At 44.3% G+C, this 22,589-nt stretch overlaps 1 protein-coding gene across 3 annotated transcripts in view; it reads right to left on the bottom strand.

Moving 5' to 3' along the window:
- The window catches only part of FAM184B (family with sequence similarity 184 member B), a 73,349-nt gene that overhangs the window by 4,847 nt on the left and 45,913 nt on the right, over positions 1–22,589 (bottom strand). The window contains exons 7-17 of one of the 3 annotated variants that reach the window (XM_083458091.1): positions 22,434–22,535; positions 14,566–14,678; positions 14,316–14,445; positions 12,831–13,043; positions 11,334–11,487; positions 9,333–9,433; positions 7,625–7,809; positions 4,687–4,833; positions 4,427–4,544; positions 2,179–2,286; positions 211–413 (exon numbers count right to left, since the gene is read on the bottom strand). In XM_083458091.1, coding sequence (XP_083314217.1) covers positions 211–413; positions 2,179–2,286; positions 4,427–4,544; positions 4,687–4,833; positions 7,625–7,809; positions 9,333–9,433; positions 11,334–11,487; positions 12,831–13,043; positions 14,316–14,445; positions 14,566–14,678; positions 22,434–22,535 — 1,574 coding nt within the window. Of the gene's footprint in view, positions 1–210; positions 417–2,178; positions 2,287–4,426; positions 4,545–4,686; positions 4,834–7,624; positions 7,810–9,332; positions 9,434–11,333; positions 11,488–12,830; positions 13,044–14,315; positions 14,446–14,565; positions 14,679–22,433; positions 22,536–22,589 lie in introns of all 3 variants that reach the window. The other 2 variants (XM_083458090.1, XM_083458092.1) reach the window with 2 other exon arrangements.

Here is a 22,589-nt window from a genome sequence, read left to right as displayed (position 1 = left end):
AGTCCACAATCTCCCAAGGGAGCTCAGATCAGAATGATGTTTTGTTATTGATGAAGTCTAAGAATACTTTGGTTAAATGAACACTAGTGACTCAGAAGTAAAAACCAATGGGTTCAATAGGGCTTTAGTTCCAGGAGGAATGGTATAGGATTGTAGCTTCGTTATATGGGATCACAGCTTTCTCCCCGTAAGTACACACTGATGACTTACCTTGGGGCTGGCTTGGTCTCCAAGGCTTGGACTGATGGATAGCACACTCTGACACAGCCAGGATTCTGATCCAAACTTGTAGATTTTGTAATCTGAGGTGGATTTCTCTTAGGCCTCAAGTCACCACTCAGAAAGCTTTTTGCATAGGAAGCTAAATTCGGAACACTGACAATGCGGCTGGGAGCTTCATTCATTTTCTTCTTCTGCTAAATGAGAACAGAATTGCGTATCTCATTATTATTAATATTTAATACCATGAATTAATATACCGCCCTATATCCAGAGGTCTCAGGGCAGTTCGCAGAATAAAATAAAAATATAAAACCACAAGCAAAATAAAAACAACAACAACCCAATGACAACCCCCCCCCCAAAAAAACCCCACATTTTAAAAGGGCATAGGATGTTAATCAAGTCAACCAAAGGCCTGGTTAAATAATAATGTTTTTGCCTGCACCTAAAGTGTATAATGAAGGCGCCAGGCAAAATTCCCTGGGGAGAGCATTCCACATGTGGGGAGCCACTGCAGAAAAGGCCCTGTTCTCGTGTTGCCACCCTCCGGACCTCTTGAGGAGGAGGCACACGAAGAAGGGCCTCAGAAGATGATATCAGCGTCTGGATAGGTTCATATGGAAAACGGTGGTCCTTGAGGTATTGTGGTCCTGAGCTGTTTAAGGCTTTATAGGTCAAAACCAGCACTTTGAATTGGGCCCAGAAACTAATTGGTAGACAGTGCAGTTGGACCAGAACTGGTGTAATATGCCCAAACCGTCTTGCTCTGGTGAGCAACCTGGCTGCTGAATAGCTAGTGTTTCTGAACTGTCTTCAGAGGCAGCCCTTGTTTCCTTGTGCCTTATGCTTTCTTGTCATCAAATATTATTAAAATAGGTTGTGCCCTCTCCCCAAACCCAGCTTCACGGCTCAGAAGGTAATAACGTTCAAGGCACAAACGTTCTTCAGCAGTCCATAGAAAGTAGGTCAGTTTTATCATTCCCCATACAGCAGATGTGAGATTAAGGCTGGGAAGCTTGCCAAAGACTACCTCATGAGTTCATGGCTGAGGAAAGATTGGACTTGGGGACTTCCCAGCTGACAGTATTTATTGGTTTCATCAATATGAAGACAAGAAGCCTGATATTGTAAAATAAACTTAATGAGTTGCATGCAAAGTTAACTTAGGTCCATTAATGTCAGTGGCTCTACTCAGAGTAAAACTTCATTTACTAACAACCCACAATGTGTATCTTTCATTATTGTCTGGCATTAGGCATATACCATAGCTTCAAGAACACTGTCCCACCATCTCGTCCTCTGTCGTCCCCTTCTCCTTGTGCCCTCAGTCTTTCCCAACATCAGGGTCTTTTCCGGGGAGTCTTCTCTTCTCATGAGGTGACCAAAGTCTTGGAGCCTCAACTTCAGGATCTGTCCTTCCAGTGAGCACTCAGGGCTGATTTCCTTCAGAATTGATAGGTTTGATCTTCTTGCAGTCCATGGGACTCTCAAGAGTCTCCTCCAACACCATAATTCAAAAGCATCCATTCTTCGGCGATCAGCCTTCTTTATGGTCCATCTCTCACTTCCATACATCACTACTGGGGAAACCATAGCTTTAACTGTACGGACCTTTGTCGGCAAGGTGATGTCTCTGTTTTTTTAAGGTGCTGTCTAGGTTTGTCATTGCTTTTCTCCCAAGAAGCAGACATCTTTTAATTTTGTGACTGCTGTCACCATTAGGCATATACCTTAGCAAAATATGGCTATGAATCCATAACTATTGGTTGCACCCAATCTAATCACTCCGTGAAAGGAAAGAGATCTGTGCTCAGAAAACAGGCAATTGGCTGTCTATGCAATTAATATCCAATGCTACTCAAACTCATTGTCTGTTGATTTCAAGGGAAAGTATCACCCATGGCCTTTAATATTATCTAGGTATTTAATCATTTAATAGACTTTTGTTTGTATTACCTTTGCAATAGGAGTCAAACACGTAGTGGGGTTTGTGTTAAAAGAAAATGACCGGTTGCGACATGGTTCTGTACTGGGCAAAAGTGAATGTTGAAGTTTGCTTCCGTCCTGTCAAGGAAAAAACATGTGCTGGTTATATAGACCATCAGCTTGAATATTATTTTAGAGCGCTTAAATCAAAATATAACAACAACAACAACAACAACAATTTATTATTTATACCCCGCCCATCTGGCTGAGTTTCCCTAGCCACTCTGGGCGGCTCCCAATCAAATGTTAAAAACAGTACAGTATTAAATATTAAAAACTTCCCTGAACAGGGCTGCCTTCAGATGTTTTTTAAAGATAGGATAGCTGCTTATTTCCTTCACATCTGAAGGGAGGGTGTTTGTTTCTTCAAAACCCCTGAAGAAGTCTGAACCGAAAAATAAACACAGTCTGAAATGATTAATCGGGTCCTCCCTTAAAGAGGGCACGTGTTGCGGTGAGACCTGGCAACCAAACCCTGTGTTGTGGGTGGGTACGTTTGGATAGCCACAACATCCGGTTGGTAGGTCCCTTGATGCAGGGTTCAATCAAGCCAATGGGAGGCAAGCTAAACGGATCAAGGGACCTATATATACCTATGCATGTGACCCAGAGCTTCCTCTTTTGGTGCGTGCATCGGAACACCCGCCCACCTCTGCCTACTCTTAGGGCTTGTGCATTCGACCTTGCTATGCCGTCATGTGTCATCTGGGGCACGGCAGGAATTTTCCCACTTGGCTGATTGGCTGGTGCCATTTGGGTTTCGCCTGCCGCATAGCAAATCGCCACAACTTGTAAGGTTGTGGATAGGCTCTTGTTCAGGTGATAGGGATGGGAGAATGCTCTCGCCATCCCTATGTGAAGGGTATTCCGTTAAAGGAATCCGGGGACTCGATGGTTTGGTCAACCCCTGTGAGGGGGTTGTGCCCGTGCCTGAGTCCAGAGGAGCATTTGGGTGGCGAAGATAGCCTGTTCCCGGCTTTCCGCCTATCCAGGTGTTCACCCTAGGCTGACCTATGCTGGTGCCCTGGGTCAGCGCTACCTGTAACGGTGCAGGGAGCTGGTCGAACCAGAGCCTATGCAACCGCTCACTTGCTGTAATCAAAGTTGTGGTCTAAATTCTGCCAAAAACCAAACTAAAATTTGAGTCTTGTGTGAATTTATTTAAGGGGGAGGTTTAAAGGTCTGAACACGCAATCCTGAATTAGAGTGGGGCCTGTTGCACAGGGGTTAACAGAGGAGATCTATTCCTTCTCTCCTTCCCCCACTTTCCCATCATTCCTTTGGGCAAGAGTAACTTCTGGAGTGAAGAAGGAGGCAACTGGGTGGATGGGTATACAGGAAGTGTACACTTTATGAGTGGGATGGTGCAAAATGGGACCAGCTGAGCCCTTTGTCAATTCTTCCTATAGGAAGAATGCCTGAAATTAATATAATTAAGTTGGGGGTGGAAGGCGGAAATAGTGTTATTCTGAAACTGGAAAATCTTTCCCAAATCTTTCAACTTGATCGCTATGGAATAGCATTGTGCTGAAGTTTGAAGTTGTTTGGGGTTGTGGCCCAGCCAAAGGTCAATGTTCAAATGCCCTTGATTTCAATGTGAAAGATTTAAGCAACTGCTTCAATGCTTCCACTGAAATCAAGGGGTCTTGATAAATGCTTCCTATTGTCCTTCCAATGGCCAGGATCCACGTGAAATTCTGAAGACGTAAAAAAACCGGGAGAATATGAAATAAGTAACTCATTTGAGTTTTAACACCTGTGGGGATTCCTCTCTCTCACTTCTCCTAATAATTCTAAAAAATTAAGATTGTTGTGTTGTTTGCAAGCAGGGCATTCAAAGTAATGTAAAGTTGTTATGTAAAGGAAGTGAATAAAACATATCCAAAGTGTTAAGTTGTGGGTGAACATATCAGACGACACAGCGATTCTTCAAACAGCTCTTGTTTATTCACAGGCCAGAATAGAACTGAACTGAAGGGTTCAGTCAGCCTGCTTATATAGAGCTCCAGTACAACGTAACTGTAACAATTTTCTAAAACTATCCAATCACTGAACGTCACTTTTGATCCCTTATTTGTATAAATATCTACAGTATCCCCCTGCTGCCCCAGGGTGAGAAATTCAGTACATAACACAAAGCAATACCTTTCATCACAACCTTTTGGAAAATAGCTGCTTTATAGCATGTACTGTGAGTATTTTCTGGATAAAATCTTACCATTAATTCCTTGATCATCTCTTCTTTTTCATGTAATTTATCCCGCAGGCAGCCTATAAGATGTAGGTCTTCCAGCCTAGGCTCCCTCTTTCGCTCCCTCTCTTCTAATTCTTTAAGTCTGTGTCAATTACAGGATGAAAAGCACTTGAGGAAGATCGCAGAACGCAAACACAAAGTTACATATTATCAAAAATCACCATACATTAACATCTTCACTACTCCAACACATATTGCACACTTATGCACGTAGAGCCACATACTGGTTTTCCAAGGAGACAATCTTCGCATGAAGTAGGCCTTGTGAACTACTGAAATCAGACATCATGCTTTGAATCTCCTTGCGGTGTTCTTGTTCCAAGACGTCAATTTCCCTTTTATGTTTGATTTTAAGGTCCTCTTCCAATAACCTTAAATGGTGATATCAAAATGTGTAATAAAAATAAATATCGAGGACACAATTGTTCAACATGCTGTAGTGGATTGAAAATGAAATATGAAACATTCCATAGATCAATTGAGATTTCATGAAGTATGATTGTCATTTCATTTCACAGCTAAACTATGCAATGAAATGTTCAGGCAGCAGCACATTGTGTGTGGGGGGGAAAAGGCTCTTCATTTGGAGAAGGGGAACTGAGCATTAGCTCAGCAATGCTTCTCTACTGCTGCAGTCACACTGGCTGTGGGTGATCTACACAAAGAGAACTGCCAGGACGGAGCGAATCTTTGAAAACTAGAGTGTTGTGAAGGAAAGCAGAAACACATTTGCTTCGTTCTTCCTGTTCTTCCACATCTCACTTCACATCACGTTTGAATATAGGTTTGGGGTGGCTCATGGGAAGTAATTCATAAAATAAACAATAGGTCTCATTTCAAATGCATAATAATAATAATAATAATAATAATAATAATAATAATAATAATTTATTACTTATACCCCACCCATCTGGCTGGGTTTCCCCAGCCACCCTGGGCGGCTTCCAACAGGAGATTAAAAATACATTAAAACATCAGTCATTAAAAACTTTCCTAAACAGGGCTGCCTTCAGATGTCAGATAGTTGTTTATTTCTTTTTTCTTTTAAAAATATTTTTATTAACAATTTCAACATACAAACTATCTAAACATATCATATTCATTATTTTTTCCCCTTACCCCCCCTCAAACCCTCCCCCCGATTCTTCCCTCAGCTCCTCTCTCTGAATTCTCAGCACATATTATTCTCTGCATGTTATAAAATTAGACATATTATTATATTATCTATCTATCATGTTATTAACCAATAAATTTGTGTATGTTTATTCAAACCCTGCCAGGGAGTCCAGTTCATTTTGTTGTCTTTTTAGGTAATTTGTAAAAAGCTCCCATTCTTCCTGAAAGTCACAGTTGTCCTTGTCCCACAGTTTGAATGTCAATTGAGCCAGTTCTGCATAACTCATCAGTTTTCCTTGCCACTGTTCTTTCGTTGGGATTTCCTCATTCTTCCATTGATAGCTGTTTATTTCTTTGACATCTGATGGGAGGGCGTTCCACAATATTCTCTCCCTCACACAGGACAAGTCTCTGCACCGGGGCTTGTCAATCTCCCTGGTGTGGGAGAAGTGAATTTTCTTATTGGACAAAATATGGCAAACTGGAGATACTGCTAAGTAGGAAAGAGGAGGCAGGTGCCTCCGTCTGCACCACTATCACATCTGCATTGCATCAAGAGTGAATATAAACATTGGCCTCTATTGATCCCATCAACATTTCCAGATGTTTGATACAAAGGGAGATCCAAAAAACCTGTTTGATATACACCAGCAATGAGTGTCCGGATGGCTGACTGGGAGCAGGTGCCAGGACCACATACCACCAGGACCATATAACACTAAAAGATCTACATTAGCTCCCAGTACGTTTCCAAGCACAATGTGTTGGTGCCAACCTTGAAAGCCTTCAATGGCTTTGGGCCTGTATATCTGAAGGAGCGTCTCTGCCCCCATCGTTCAGCCCAGACACAGAGGTCCGTCTCCAAGTGACTTCTGGTGGTTCCCTCCCTGTGAGAAGCGAGGTTAGAGGGAACCAGGCAGAGGGCCTTCTCGGTAGTGGCACCCGCCCTGTGGAACGCCCTCCCACCAGATGTCAAGGAGATGATCAGTAGAATGTTGGGTACCTGGTGGGCGGGGCTTGTGTGTTCTGCTCTGGAATAAGCCCATCCCCTTCTGTGTGTTCAGTTAAGAAGGACCAATTGCTATTTCTTGCCTCACGTTGTTGTATTTCGTTTCTCCTATTATGTTATTTCGTTACAGTCTTCTTTATTATTAAAGCATAGTTTACATGTATGTGAGCCACTTATTTTTCTCAAAGGAAAAAAAGAAACTCTGTCGAGGAAAGGTGTGGAATATCCTAAACTTGTGTGAGTGAGGGGATATTCCCAGTTTGCCAGGAGGACTGATCTTGTTAACTTAGCGGAAAAGTAAGAAATCAAGGTAACAATCTTTTTATAAAAGAATGGAAATGGTTTATGGAATATTTACAAATAAATTGTAAATGGATAAGAACATTGGCAGGATTACTGTAATAACCTGCAGTTTTATAAGAGCATATATTTGAATTGGATGAATAAATGAGCAAATTAAGTTAATTTGGATATGCAGAAAATATTAAAAATAAATGTAAGGAACCGCAGAAAGAGGGAGAAGGAAGGCAATGTTTGGAATGTTTAAATGATTGTAATATTATTGAAACGTATAAAATTGAAAATCATTAAGAAAAAGATTTGTTAATCATTCCCCCCCCCCACTTCCACAACAGGGCCTTCTCAGTAATGGCACCTGCCCTGTGGAACACCCTCCCATCGGATGTCAAAGTGATAAACAAGTATACAACTTTCCATAGACATCTGAAGGCAACCTTGTATTGGCAAGCATTTAGTGTTTGCTTATTAAATTTAATTTAATTTAATTTAATTTAATTTAATTTAATGTGGGGTACAAGAAATAAATTACTACTGCTGCTACTACTATTGGTGTGATAGGCCAAAGTCTTACCTCATTCCACACAAAGGACTTTCAGCTAGGCCTAAGGCCACATAGCCCTATTCCCACTCTCTAATGTCCTACCTCAACAACGGCAGTTGGGGACTAGATAGTATTCCTGAAATTCAGGGGGTGGATTGGGCCCTAGGGTGAAAGCGGCAAAATATCAGTGGCAAACCTTCTTTGTTGGCTCTCCTTGTCTTGAAGCTGCGCAGATGTTTGTTTCTGTCGTTCCACATCTACGGTCAGCAGATCCATTGTCTCCTTAAGAAGGACATTCTCCTTTTTGAGCCCAGAATTTTCATGCTGACATTTTTCCAGTTCATCTTTAAGAGACCTCATCTGATTCTGGCAATTTTCTTCCTAAGGAAAATAGCAAAAACTGAGGTTTGCACATTATGGATGTGGACGATACCATTCCATTTAGAAAATGCAGAAAGGGATAAGAGTCTGTTTTGGGGGTCTTTTGCTGAGTAACAGAAAATAGCTGCACATGCCTATTCAATATGCAGCTGTATGAAATGCCCCTATGCCAGAGATTGTGTCTTTAAATCAGGGGTAGTCATGGTGTCCTCTACATATGTTGCTGGTCTACATCCGCTATCATCCCTGACCACTGGGTACCACGTTGGCTACCCTGCTTTAAATTATCAGGTATATTTGATGATTCCACAGCAGTGCAGAAAAGGGTGTGGTAATGGACACAGGAGTCTGCTTCCTGAGAATTTGAGCTTTCATTTAGCAAAAAAAAAAGCGCATGGAAGCGATGGTCAGGCTTGAAAATGTGGCTGGCAACATGCAATTTCTAGTGTTTAGCATTCTCTATGGCTTGTTGACTCTCTCACGCAGTGGCAGCACCAGAAAAATATATCCAGGGGAGCACATAAGAGGCAAAGTATACTTCTAAGGGGTTAGATGTGTGCCACATGTTAAGATATTTGAGAGAAATATGACAGTATATGTCATATGACAGGAGCCCAGCAATGGAGGTGAAAGGAAGGCAGGCATGTTGGGGGGAGATTTGCCCCCTGCTCTCTATAGTGCTGGCTATGCCTGAATACCCAAATACCCCAAAAAGGTAAAGGTAAAGGGACCCCTGACCATTAGTTCCAGTCATGGTTGACTCTGGGGTTGCGGTGATCATCTCGCTTTATTGGCCGAGGGAGCCGGTGTACAGCTTCTGGGTCATGTGGCCAGCATTCTGGCAAACCGGAGCAGCGCACGGAAACGCCATTTACCTTCCCACCGGAGCGGTACCTATTTATCTACTTGCACTTTGACATGCTTTCGAATTGCTAGGTGGGCAGGAGCTGGGACCGAGCAATGGGTGCTCACCCCATCGTGGGGATTCGAACCGCTGACCTTCTGATCGGCAAGTCCTAGGCTCTGTGGTTTAACCCGCAGCGCCACCCGCGTCCCACCCCTGACCAAATACCCCCCAAAAGCACTAAGTAAAATAGCAAAAGAGATCCCACAAATTTGTTTCAATTGCATAATGTATACAGGCTATAATATATCTGGATTAGCAATGGTTTTTATGGATGCTTTTTATGATTTTATTGTCTCAAACTATGCCAATAAAGGCTGAATGAATGAATGAGTATACAGGCTAGAGAGTTCTGCTCTTGATGCAGAATTTGGGTGAGTGGTGTAAAATTTAACACAAGTGCACGTGGAAACAATCCCAAAGTACTGTCAACAGTGGCAAGCTTATTAATAATATACAGTAAATATAAAGTACACTGATGGGCTTTTGAACTGAGAACACTGTTCCTAAAAAACACACCAGTAGAAGCCATTTAAAATCTTAAACAGGATTTGTTGCAACTGATCAAGAGTAGTTTGTTTGTGGCATCTAGTCAATAATAGAGAAATAAGAAGTTTGCCTGCTGCCTCTTCGCAGTCATCATAGCCTTCAGTTCCTCTTGGAGTTCCTCCTTTTCTTTATTCTTTATCTGTTGCTCAGACAGCTCCCTTCTCAGAGATTCTAGAAACAAACGCAAACATGTGAAGAAATGCAGGAAAGCTCTTCTAAAACAGGGAGAAGCTTTTAGGTACTAGTATCCCAGTACAGTGGTGCCTCGCAAGACGAAATTAATTCGTTCTGCGAGTTTTTTCGTTCTACGAGTTTTTTCGTCTTGCGAAGCACCACTGCGTATTGACGGTTTCCCGTAGGAATGCATTGGCGGTTTTAAAAAAAAAGGCGCAAGACGTTTCATCTTGCGAAGCAAGCCCATAGGGAAATCCGTCTTGTGAAGCAGCTCAGAAAACGAAAAACTCTTTCGTCTTGCGAGTTTTTCGTCTTCCAAGGCATTCGTCTTGCGGGGCACCACTGTAAGTGCTAAATGGACATCAAAGGAGCAGAGAACAATGTGATGTACACATGGGCATGTGTACATAGAATCATAGAATTGGAGAGTTGGAAGGAACACCAAGAATCATCTAGTCCAACGCCCTGCAATGCAGCAACACGTGGCTCAGTTTAGTGAACCCAGATGGATATGTGCATCCAAACACACCTCTGTATTGATGCTGGCTGAGTGAAGCTTGTTTCTGCACATAGATCTCTCTTTCTGCATCAGGACAATTAAACGGTATATTAAGGCTGCACCCATTATTATTATTACAGGTCACTTGTTTGCTGTATACAGTGCTACCTCGGGTTGCATACACTTCAGGTTACATACGCTTCAGGTTACAAACTCTGCTAACCCAGAAATATTACCTCAGGTTAAGAACTTTGCTTCAGGATGAGAACAGAAATCGTGCTCCGGCGGCGCGGCAGCAGCAGGATGCCCCATTAGCTAAAGTGGTGCTTCAGGTTAAGAACAGTTTCAGGTTAAGAACAGAGCTCCAGAACGAATTAAGTACTTAACCTGAGGTACCACTGTAATTGTCATCCCTCCCTCTCTTGCCAACAGGGAGATAATCCGCCTGCCGTACATCACACTGCAGACCCGCTCCTGAAAACTGGTGGTTGCCACTTGCAAAAGGAGGCAACGCATTTGCATTCTTGTTCACGTGGCCCCAAAAGGTGGCTGAAATGGAGAAGAGGGCTTTTCTGCATGGACAGAAGATTTTGTAACAGGAAAAAAAAGGACCCCACTCCTAATTCTGACGATTTATTGACTTGCATAGTTGTAGTTATTATTCACAGACAATTGGCATTTAAAACAACAACAGCAGCTTCATCAGAGAATCGTTCTGGGGCCTATTCTCACAAGCACTTGAACATACAGTGGTGCTTCGCAAGACGAAATTAATCCATTCCGCGAGTCTCTTCGTCTTGCGGTTTTTTCGTCTTGTGAAGCACGGCTATTAGCAGCTTAGCGGCTATTAACGGCTTAGCGGCTATTAACGGCTTAGCGGCTATTAACGGCTTAGCAGCTTTAAGAAAAAGGAAACGAACTCGCAAGACGTTTCGTCTTGCGAAGCAAGCCCATAGGGAAATTCGTCTTGCGGAACGACTCAAAAAACGGAAAACTCTTTCGTCTAGCGAGTTTTTCGTCTTGCGAGGCATTCGTCTTGCGGGGCACCATTGTATTGTGTGAAAAACTTGCCCAAGGTGCTACTTGATCCATAGTAAGCAGCCACTTCCAACAATTTCCACATGGAAACTTTGGCAACTGTTATGTGTTAAGAAGTAGAAGAAGTGGGGAAATGGATGCTTCCTAGCATGGCAGAGAGCCAAACCTTCCATGTGGCAATAGGTGGGAGTGGCAGCTTTCCATGGATCAGGTACCATCATGGGCAGGTTTCATTAGTCCATTAATTTCAGTGGGTCTACTCTGAGTAAAACTTCGTTGAATACAACCCAAGGGAAACAATTGAGTGAATAATTGTCAAGTCCCCTAGTCATTACTAAAGTGACTTGTTTAATGTTGTACCTATCAGCAGTGACTGTGGCTTCTGTATCCTCTCAAGTTTGCTCTCCAACTCTTCTCTCGCCTTCTCTTCCAATGCCTGCATTTCCAGGCTGTGTGACTGCTGTTGGATATTGAAGCCATCGTTATATTTCTGCTTCCAGGACTCCTCTGCTTCCTGCAAACAAGGAAAAATTCAAGCCTTTAAACTCCTGTTGAAAGTGGAAGTGTTGACTGATCATGGATTTTTAGCGATGGAATGTTTAAATTCGAACTTTGTTGGCTCAATCCTTTTGGTTCTCAAGTTTACCCAAATAACCCAAGTCTATTCTAGTTTACTCTTCTGTAACGGTTGTGGATTTCTGTTTTCAGATTAATGGTCTTACAGCCCTTGATGGGGAGAGAGTCAGATGGATTTGATTTGACACCATTGATTCAATCCCGAGTTGCTGAGAGAGGATTTGCTCCACAGACCTCTCAGCCTTTTAATCTTGGTTAAGATCAGACCCAACCATGTCTGCACTAGCCTTCTCTTGCACTGGTTAGGAGGAGATTGGTCTGGAGAAACCAGGAAAGATCAATAAGGCAGCAATCCTCCATCCATTTACTTAAGAGCAAGCCCCAGTGATTTCCACAGCATTGAGAGTAGATATGTAAAGGAATATACTGTAAACCATCCAAATCTCTCAGAGCCAATTTCTTTTATGTTTGTCCATCTCTATTCAAGAACACAACTTTCATGTCCATCTCTATTCAAGAACACAACTGCCATGCCCAGAAGCTGGGGGAACATTTATCTGCTGTGACTTTGGTCCTCAAATGGTTAAGGCTCAGAATAAAGGAAAATCCCGTATTTTTTGCTCTATAATACGCACTTTTTCCCTCCTAAAAAGTAAGGGGAAATGTGTGTGCATCTTATGGAGCGAATGAAGGCTGCGCGGCTATCCCAGAAGCCAGAACAGCGAGAGGGATCTCTGCGCAGCGCTCCCTCTTGCTGTTCTAGCCAGTGGCGTAGCGTGGGGGGTGCAGGGGGGGCGGCCGCACCGGGCGCAACATCTGGGGGTTAGGGTTAGAGGGCGCAAATCCACGGGTTAGGGGGCGCAAATTACTTGCCTTGCCCCGGGTGCTGACAACCCACGCTACGCCACTGGTTCTAGCTTCTGACTTAGCCCCTCTGTCCCTTGCCCCACCTGCTGGAAAAGCCCCCAAGAGCCGCGCTTCCTTTAAAGAGCCGTGCAGAGCGTGTGTGCGGCTCTTGGGGGCTTTTCCCGAGGAGGGAGAAGGGTAGCCCATCAGTGACAGGCTGCCCTTCTCCCTCCTGGGGGAAAAGTCCCCAAGAGCCACACACACGCTCCATGCGGCTCATGAAAGGGAGCGATGAGCAGAGCCTGGGATGCATACAGGCTCTGCTCAGTGCTCCCTTTAAAGAATATTTTCTTTCTTGCATTTCCCTTCTAAAAACTAGGTGCCTCTTATGGAGGAAAAAATACGGTAAATCAGCACTGCCGGTACAAATCTAACCTCAAGCTCTTGATTTTTGCTTTTCTCCAGGAGATTTATGGCTCTTTGGTGAGACACCTCCAGCTGCACTTTAATATCTTGGCTTTGCTTAATGGTGTCCTGCAGATCTTGCAGAAGCTTTTCTCTCTCCTTGCTGGACAGTTGCTCCTGTTCTTCGAGGGCTTCCCTGAAAGCATTTGCTTGCTGTTCTAAAGCTTCCTTCAGCTGCGCAACCTTCAAATATTAGAATCCAACAAGACACAGTCATTAACCACAGCAGTTACCTCCCATCACAAGCCCGTTCAGAGAACAACTTTTTCAAAAGAAAATATCCTTTATTATTCTTTGAAAATGTATTCTCAGGTAAGCTAGGCTTACTTGCTTCTACCAGCCTTAAAAGGTAAAGGGACCCCCTGACCATTAGGTCCAGTCGCGGATGACTCTGGGGTTGCGGCGCTCATCTCGTTTTATTGGTCAAGGGAACCGGCGTACAGCTTCCGGGTCATGTGGCCAGCACGACTAAGCCGCTTCTGGCGAAACAGATCAGCGCACGGAAATGCCGTTGACCTTCCCACCGGAGTGGTACCTATTTATCTACTTGCACTTTGACGCGCTTTCGAACTGCTAGGTTGGCAGGAGCTGGGAACGAGCAACGGGAGCTCACCCGGTCACAGGGATTTGAACCGCCGACCTTCTGATCAGCAAGCCCTAGGCTCTGTGGTTTAGACCACAGCGCCACCCGCATTACATGACACATCCGCTTTTCCATCTGTGTTCAACTCTCCACATAGCAATGAAGCCAAGTTAACCTGAAAGTTTCTCTCCATGAGCAAAAGAGATCACTGCTTGGAGCATCCTCTCGTAGCCAAAATGGAGAGGTGCCTGCCACGTTCTTATGCTCCATGGATCCTGCCTATTCTACAAGGAGCTTGGGGCAATGTATTAGATCTTATTCTATTTTTTCCCCTGCAAAAGCTCTAGTTGAAAGTTCAGCTGAAAGCTGATGAGTCATCATTTGCAGCTGATCTCAGATCTGATAAGGGTCTTTCTTTAACTTGTAGAGGCAGACTTCTATGTGTGACACAATTATAGCGCGGCTGAAGGCACAGGGCTTTCAGTCCCATGGCTGAGGTTTGCTGTCATTTCTATATGCACTGGGCTGAGTTTTACATACAGTGGTGCCTCGCAAGACGAAATTAATTCATTCTGCGAGTTTTTTCGTTCTGCGAGTTTTTTTGTCTTGCGAAGCACCACTGTGTATTGACGGTTTCCCATCGGAATGCATTGGCGGTTTTTAAAAAAAGGCGCAAGACGTTTCATCTTGCGAAGCAAGCCCATAGGGAAATCTGTCTTGCGAAGCAACTCAGAAAACAAAAAACTCTTTGGTCTTGCGAGTTTTTCGTCTTCCAAGGCATTCGTCTTGCGAGGTACCACTGTATGTAGCTGGCCTGCTGTTCAAAGGAATGCATTTGTCATGAAATAGCAATACAGAATTCGCCACTGTACTTGAGCTTGCAATTCTGTCTTTTGGTAGTACCATTCCTCTTGCAAAGCTTGTATTTCTTTGGCCTTCTCCTTCTGGAAACTGGCAACGGTATGCCTGACTTCTCTTTTTGGTGCACCTCCAGAGTCCAACCTTGAAGAAAGAGTATTTGTTGCATTACGAAAAGAATACCAGTATCTTCCGACACAATAATTACCAGACTTGAAGTTTGCAGTCTTTAGGGTGGATTAGGACTCCCACCCCACTAAATACCTTGACTTCTCTTCATTTTTGGCACCAGAAGGAGCTGCTGGCTGTTCTCTGCCTTTTGCTCTCTCTTTATGTTGTTTGGCGATGTCTTTCTGTTTTACAAATGCGTCTTGGGACTAAACAATAAATGCCAAGATAAAGCTTCAGTTAGGATGTTATTGTACATACTAAGCCTTCTCTCCCAAGTTTTTCAAATGGAGTGTAATTGTTCCCCTTCCCATTACTACACACCCTCCCCCCAGTACCATTTCCCCTCAGAATGTATGTGGGGAGGGGGAATATTCTCAAAGTACTAGGTTGACGTTTCAAAGGCAGTGTGGCCAGTTAATAATAAAATAATAATAATAAAATAATAATAATAATAATAATATTTTATTTATATCCCGCCCTCCCCAGCCAAAGCCGGGCTCAGAGCGGCTAACAACAATAAAAGTAGCACAGCATTCTAAAATCAATTCATTTTAAAATCAATTCAAAATCAAATTAATGGCAACCATTGGGCTAGAGTTCTGTGAGGATTACCGAAGGAGGGGGTCAGACTGTGCCTTGGCCAAAGGCCTGGTGGAACAGCTCCGTCTTGCAGGCCCTGCGGAAAGGTGTCAAGTCCCGCAGGGCCCTAGTCTCTTGTGACAGAACGTTCCTCCAGATTGGGGCCACGGCCGAAAAAGCCCTGGCTCTGGTTGAGGCCAGCCTAAGCTCCCTGTGGCCCGGGATCTCCAAGATGTTTTCGTTTGAAGACCGTAAGGTCCTCCGTGGGACACACCAGGGCAGGTGGTCCCATAGGTAAACAGGTACTTCCTCAAATTGTGGGATGCTCCTCAAACGACAACAAAAACCAACCGTAGGTACGAGGGTCCTAGGCCGTATATGGAAATGGAAGTGCCACTTTTTCCCAGCCTACTGCTGCTGCTGACTGTCAATCCCTTTCCACCCACTTGCCTCAACTTTGTGACATGCGGAAGCTTTTTGCCACATCCCTTTGATCAGTTTTAGGGGTGGTGGGGAAGAAATCAGTGCAGCCCTTTGAGCATAAATACCTCAGGGTTCTGCTGTATGAGTCTCCATGGCTCAGTTCTCCAAAACTTTATTTGGTCTGCATTCCCCTCTCCCTGACACCCCACAGACCAGAATAAAAATGACCGCAACCATCTGACTTGTCAGACACACATGGGTTGACAGAATCAAATGCGGTTTCCTTAATTTAGTCAGGCACATAGCCAAATATTTAGCTTAAAATTACACTGGAAAGAGGTAGGGGAATCATGAACACAAACTAAACACGTAAGTCATCTGAGCCAACATTATCCATCCAATTTCAACCGTCTCGTTGAAAACAATTTCCATTTTTGTTGGGCTGGAGAGACTCACGGATACTTTCACTCAGCGCTATTTTTCTAGAAAAAGAGGTGCCAGAACTCACCACAAATGCTTCCTTTGTTCTCTTATAATGGCAATGATGCCCACCTGAGAAGTGCCAGAACTGAGTTCCAGCTTTGAAAAGCCCTGCTTTTACTATGGTATCCATGCCCAGGATACCAAATCACTTATCACAGGAAACAGAATGGGAAGCCCCAGAGGCGTGCTTCTTAAGGCTTCAGGCGAATGTCCCGTCAAGTTAATCTGTAAGCTCAGGGAAGCTATCCAACCCAACTGAGCAAATTTCAGGCAGCCATCTGTTGACATACCCTTTTCAGACCACGGACCCATCTTTATCCAGTACAGACATCACAGGACCACACTCAATTTTGATGCCCTTAAGTAAGTTGATGTCAGGATCAGGGCAGAGGAGGAGGAGTGGTGAAGACTGCCTCCCCAACCTGACCCTTTAGGCGGGGGCAGGGAGAGAGAGAGGAAGACAGTATAGTGTTATGTACTGAGTTGAATAGGATTCAAAACGCAGCAGTCTGATTGGTCCTAGAACAATAGGATCCAGAATGCAGCAGTCTGATTGGTCCACAGGAGCCACCCAGTCCAGCTCCAGGTGGAAGTGAATCTGCAACCTGACTGGCCTACAGGAGAATCCAGGAATTAGCCAATCACATGGGGCCCATTGTGTAAATAATGTATATAAAGCAGGCATTCTAGGGGAACTTCCATTCCTCCTCACCACTATGAGCTGAATAAAGAGCATGAAATCCACCCTCAACTCCGAGTACAGTGGTACCTCGGGTTGCATACGCTTCAGGTTACAGACTCCGCTAACCCAGAAATAGTACCTCGGGTTAAGAACTTTGCTTCAGGATGAGAACAGAAATCACGCAGCGGCAGCGGGAGGCCCCATTAGCTAAAGCGGTGCTTCAGGTTAAGAACAGTTTCAGGTTAAGAACAGGCTCCGGAACGAATTAAGTACTTAACCCGAGGTACCACTGTATATTTCATATAGATTTACAACAGTGGTTTGTGGGAGGTTACAGCTCAGAGGCAGATAAGGGGGAAAGTTGGGAAATAATGGGAGAGGAGGAGCAGGCAGAGCCAGAACTGCAGCTGGCTGACACGTTGTCACTAGAAAGCACCCCAGACCCACCATCACCCAGAACCCGGCGAGCCTTAAAAGTAAAGAGCTTGATGACAAAGGGCACTTAGTGGCACCCGTAGAGCATATGACGATGACAAATGAGGAAGTGGGAGAGAAGAGGGATGGAGATTCACTCAGGACAACGCCATTATCCCAGAGGCTGGGTTCTATAGCCTCTCCCTGTAAAGTTCGAAATAAAAAAGTACTGCGATAAAGTTTTCCTTGTCTTTAGACTTCCCTGGGCAACCAGCCGGGACCCGCTGACAGCACCATGACATTCTATATTGGTATGCTATTACCATAAAACTTTTATTCACTTGTTCATAAATATTATAATTGCAACAGCAGTGAGATTGTTGCCAGCTATTGGTCTTGGCTAAATTTCCCAGACTAAGCAAGGTTATCCAAGCCACTGTGATTTATTTATTTATTTATTTGAAAACCTATAACCTGCTGTTTCATAAAATACAAGAAGGAGGCTTACAGCAATAAAACCAGTCTGTAAATATCCATAAAATATAATTTAATACACCAATAAAACATGCTCATTTGGACATCTCCAGTAGTCTGAGGGTACTCCTGGATCTATCACTGTTGACTGAGGCTCAGGTGGGCTTGAAGTGCCTCCGACCAACTTTCAGTTGCTAAGACAGTGATGGCCATTCTTGGGCTGTGAGAGCTTGCCTACTGCGGTTCTGAAACTGGTAATCTCAAAACTGGATTTATGCAACGTGGATCTTCTCTTGGGCTTAATCTGGCAGCTGCAGCCAAATGCAGCAACCAGGATCTTGACCCGGGCACCCCACCGACACCAGAGAACACCTCAGCTGTGGGAACTGCATTGGCTGACAATATGCTACCATAAACAGTTCAAGTTTCTGGGTTCAGCATTTAAAGCCCTAATCAACTTGGGATCAACTAAAGGTAAAGGGACCCCTGACCATTAGGTCCAGTCGTGGCCGACTCTGGGGTTGCGGCACTCATCTCGCTTTACTGGCTAAGGGAGCTGGGGTACAGCTTCCGGGTCATGTGGCCAGCATGACTAAGCCTCTTCTGGCGAACCAGAGCAGCGCACGGAAACGCAGTTTACCTTCCCACCGGAGTGGTACCTATTTATCTACTTGCACTTTGACATGCTTTCGAACTGCTAGGTGGGCAGGAGCAGGGACTGAGCAACGGGAGCTCACCCCGTTGTGGGGATTCAAACCGCCGACCTTCTGATCGGCAAGTCCTAGGGCTCTGTGGCTTAACCCACAGCGCCATCCCTGCCCGGCATTTTCTTCTTCTTCCGCTGTTTGGAGCCACTGTGCAAAAGGCGATATAGAAACAAGCTGCATGTATAAATAAAGCAATGAAACAAATCAAGAAAAGGAAAGATGGTATTTCCTTTTCACCGGCAGTCCCAATTCTGATCACGCAAGAGAAAAACAAACAAATCCAGAGAGGCAGGGGTGCTTATTTCCTTTCAAAATTAGCCTAGAAAGCTGCTGATAGCTGTTACCCTCCTCTGTGTGTGTAGGTGTGAAGCACATAAATGTTAATGCACCCCCTGGGTGTCTCTCCTCCTCCTGAGCTCTGATAATGAAGTGAGCGGAAGTTGCACAGAAGAACTTTAAAGCAAAATGTTAGGGATTAACAGTTCACATTTCCCTCGTTTAAAGGGAAAAAGGCTTTCATCTCAGATCCTGCAAATAAAACATTTATGGAGAATACTGAGCATCTGAACTCCAGTTGTGCTTTTGTAGGTTCAGAAGGTACCAGGGGAGGAATCAATGATTGAAAATACTCTGAATGCCAACAGAAAGATCAAATTAGCTGGGTACAAATTAATTGAGCAAGCTCAGCTCAGCCTGGAGGCAGGCAGTGTTAGAGAAATAGCTGCTTGTGGTGCGTTTACTCATTTCACTTTTGTCTCTGGTAAACTGGCTTTGCGGGTTTTTATATGGTTTCAAAAACTTGCAAAGCCTTGTTGACCAGAGTTGAGAGACATCACCTTGCCAACAAAGGTCCATATAGTTAAAGCTCTGGTTTTCCCAGTAGTGATGTATGGAAGTGAGAGCTAGACCATAAAGAAGGGTGATTGTCAAAGATGGATGCTTTTGAATTATGGTGCTGGAGGAGACTCTTGAGAGTCCCATGGACTGCAAGAAGATCAAACCTATCCATTCTGAAGGAAATCAGCCCTGAGTGCTCACTGGAAGGACAGATCCTGAAGCTGAGGCTCCAAAACTTTGGCCACCTCATGAGAAGAGAAGACTCCCTGGAAAAGACCCTGATGTTGGGAAAGATGGAGGGCACAAGGAGAAGGGGACGACAGAGGACGAGATGGTTGGACAGTGTTCTCGAAGCTACCAGCATGAGTTTGACCAAATTGTGGGAGGCAATGGAAGACAGGAGTGCCTGGCGTGCTCTGGTCCATGGGGTCACAAAGAGTCGGACATGACTAAACGACTAAACAACAACAACAATAGAGAGCCAACACAAACGTGTGTGTCTGTGTCTCTGTGTGTGTGAGCTGGGCAGGAAATATCTGTCTGGTGGACCACTCTCTACCTGTGCCTCTTCCCCGGAAAAGGGAAACCACTTTGTTAAGAGCCCCCTCTTACATTGAACTGCGTGTGAAAATTATGAGTGACAGTTCATTATGACAACACAATGTTAGCTGGAAACTTGGATCTGTGAAAACAGGCAGTGGGAGGTGCTGTTCCTTAACAGCCATTTTTGCTTGTCCATCGGCACCCAGTTTGCAGTAGCTCTTAGCTTTCAGCTTTGCTGACTTTGTTATGCCATTAAAGAGGCACAAGACATTTTGATACCTGAGGTGGAACAGCAAATGTCCCTCGCACAAGTCATGGAGCACAATACCCAAGGCCAACAATGTTATCCTAGCATCTGCAGCCTAGTATTTCTGAAGCACCACTCTCTCCTCCTGGCCATAAAAATACAATACTAAATTAAGTAACAGACAACTTTCTGCTCTTTCATGATGCACAAGATCAGCTGCCAGAGGAGGCATGTGAAGAATGGCTTCTGTTGATGACCTTAGGGTGATCCATTAGGTCCTAAGTGTGTAGGGTCTTTATAGGTCAGAACCAGCACCCAGAACTGGATTTGGAAATAATCTGGAAGTCAGTGCAGATGAGAAAGGCCCTTTCTTGTTCCTCTGCCTTGCAATAGTTAAGTGAATTATCCTGAAATGTTGCTATGCCTGATGTTGTTGTGAGCTACTTTAAGCATGGTTTGCCAAAGAGGCATTACAGTGGTACCTCTAGATATGAACAGGATCCATTCTGGAGCCCCGTTCGCATCTAGAGGTAAACGTAACTAGCGACGGCATGTCTGTGCACGCACACATCGCTTTTCGCTGCTTCTGCACATGCGCGTGATGTCATTTTGAGCGTCTGCGCATGCGCAAGCGGTGAAACCCGGAAGTAATGCGCTCCGTTACTTCCAGGTTGCCGAAGAGCGCAACTCGAATGCGCTCAACTCGAAGCATATTTAACCCGAGGTATGACTGTACAACTTAGCTGGAACTGTAAACTCTTATTCCACCTTTTCTCCTCCCCACAGGGAGTTTCTCCAACACTTATTAGAATAATGGACCTTCTTTTGGAAAGTTGTATTGGATTAAGTAAGTATCTGCAAAGTATCAGCAAGAGTGACTGGGTATAAAAAAAAATGACCTGAATTATGACAACTTTAGCTGTAACATGTTTGTCTATTCCACATAGGCTGAATTTGGTGTTGGGATAAAACGTGCCTTACGCAGGCAAAGAAGTTATTTTTAGTTTACAGTTGTGTCCAAGTTAGAACTGCATTGCTGAGAGCAACTCGGACGAAGAAACTAAAGCCTGTTCCATTTCACTGTTCTCAGCTGGGAGTCGCACTGTCAGCGTAGATTAGCCAAAATGCTGAATTGCTGAGGTCTTTTATGCAAGTTGTGCAAACTCTGCAGATCCCTAAGTGTGCCGGTGTCAGTTGGTCACTGTGATGTTCGGGCTGAAGAAAGCTTTTGAAGCTCCCGAACGAAAGACCAGGAGGGAGGGAACATGCCAGTCATTATCAGCTCCATCTGGTACGCAGGCTGAGACCCTACCTGCCTGCGGACTGTCTCGCCAGAGTGGTGCATGCTCTAGTTATCTCTTGCTTGGACTACTGCAATGCGCTCTATGTGGAGCTACCTTTGAAGGTGACCCAGAAACTACAACTAGTAGACTGCTGACTGGGAGTGGGAGCGGCCGCTGAGACCATATAACATCAGTTTTGAAAGACCTACATTGGCTCCCAGTAAGTTTCCGAGCACAATTCAAAGTGTTGGTGCTGACCTTTAAAGCCCTAAATGGCCTCGGTCCAGTATACCTGAAGGAGCGTCTCCACCCCCATTGTCCAGCCCAGACACTGAGGTCCAGCGCTGAGGGCCTTCTGGCGGTTCCCTCACTGCGAGAAGCCAAGTTACAGGGAACCAGGCAGAGGGCCTTCTTGGTAGTTGCACCTGCCCTGTGGAATGCCCTCCCACCAGATGTCAAAGAGAAAAACAACTTCCTGACTTTTAGAAGACATCAGAAGGCAGCCATGTTTATGGAAGTTTTTAATGGCTGATTTTTTATTGTATTTTTAATATTTTGTTGGAAGCCGCCCAGAGTGGCTGGGGAAACCTAGCCAGATGGGCAGGGTATAAATAATACATTATTATTATTATTATTATTATTATTATTATTAGTCTCTGCCAAGGCCCTACTCAAGTGTAGGCTGAACTCCTGACAATAGGTGCAGAGCCTTATTTTGCAGTTTGTTATTGATAAAGCAAGACTCCTAAGTTCCTACCTGGCAATGAAATGGTGCTGATAAATGAAATGGTGCTGATAAGTATGATCCAACCAGAGTGAAACTACCTATCTTCCTTTGTTTTCTGAATAGCAGTGTTATTTCACACACACAACAAGAGAAGTCATTAATCACAGCTTCTCCCTCCCTTGCAAAAGGAAACAGAAGCTGACATTTAATTACCCCAAGAGGGTACTCAGGTGACAATAATCCCCTTGTTGGAATCAACAGGAATGCGGGGAAAAACAGGTTGAACTTGCAAACAATAAACTTGTAATTGAAGTTGCCATAGACCTTATAGAATTAATGTGTGAGTGACGATTATGCGAGAATCTTTGCCAGTGAGAGCACTGCAGGATAGTGTACTGCCAAATTCGTGCTGTGTGGAACCGCCATTTTGATTCCTATTAATTACAGAACGCAATACTGTGGAAATGCTAACAGGCTCTAGTATGGAAGCAATTTAGGTTACAATATGAAGTCAGAAAAAGCTGGCTTGGCCCGTTAATGACCAACAATGTCCACACCTTACCTCCTGTTGCCGCTCATGAGTTTTTCTGGCATGAGATTTAAGAAATTCTGCATATTTGGGGATGTCTCGGTTTTGCCTGATGAAATTCTCTAGCCTTAAAACCTAAATTAGCAAGATAAAAAAAAGGACATAACATGGGGAACATACGCTGATGAA

The sequence above is a fragment of the Podarcis tiliguerta genome, assembly GCF_965153285.1.
Source record: "Podarcis tiliguerta genome assembly, chromosome: 9".
Classification (NCBI taxonomy): domain Eukaryota; kingdom Metazoa; phylum Chordata; class Lepidosauria; order Squamata; family Lacertidae; genus Podarcis; species Podarcis tiliguerta.
This window is presented reverse-complemented; position numbering and strand designations above follow the sequence as displayed.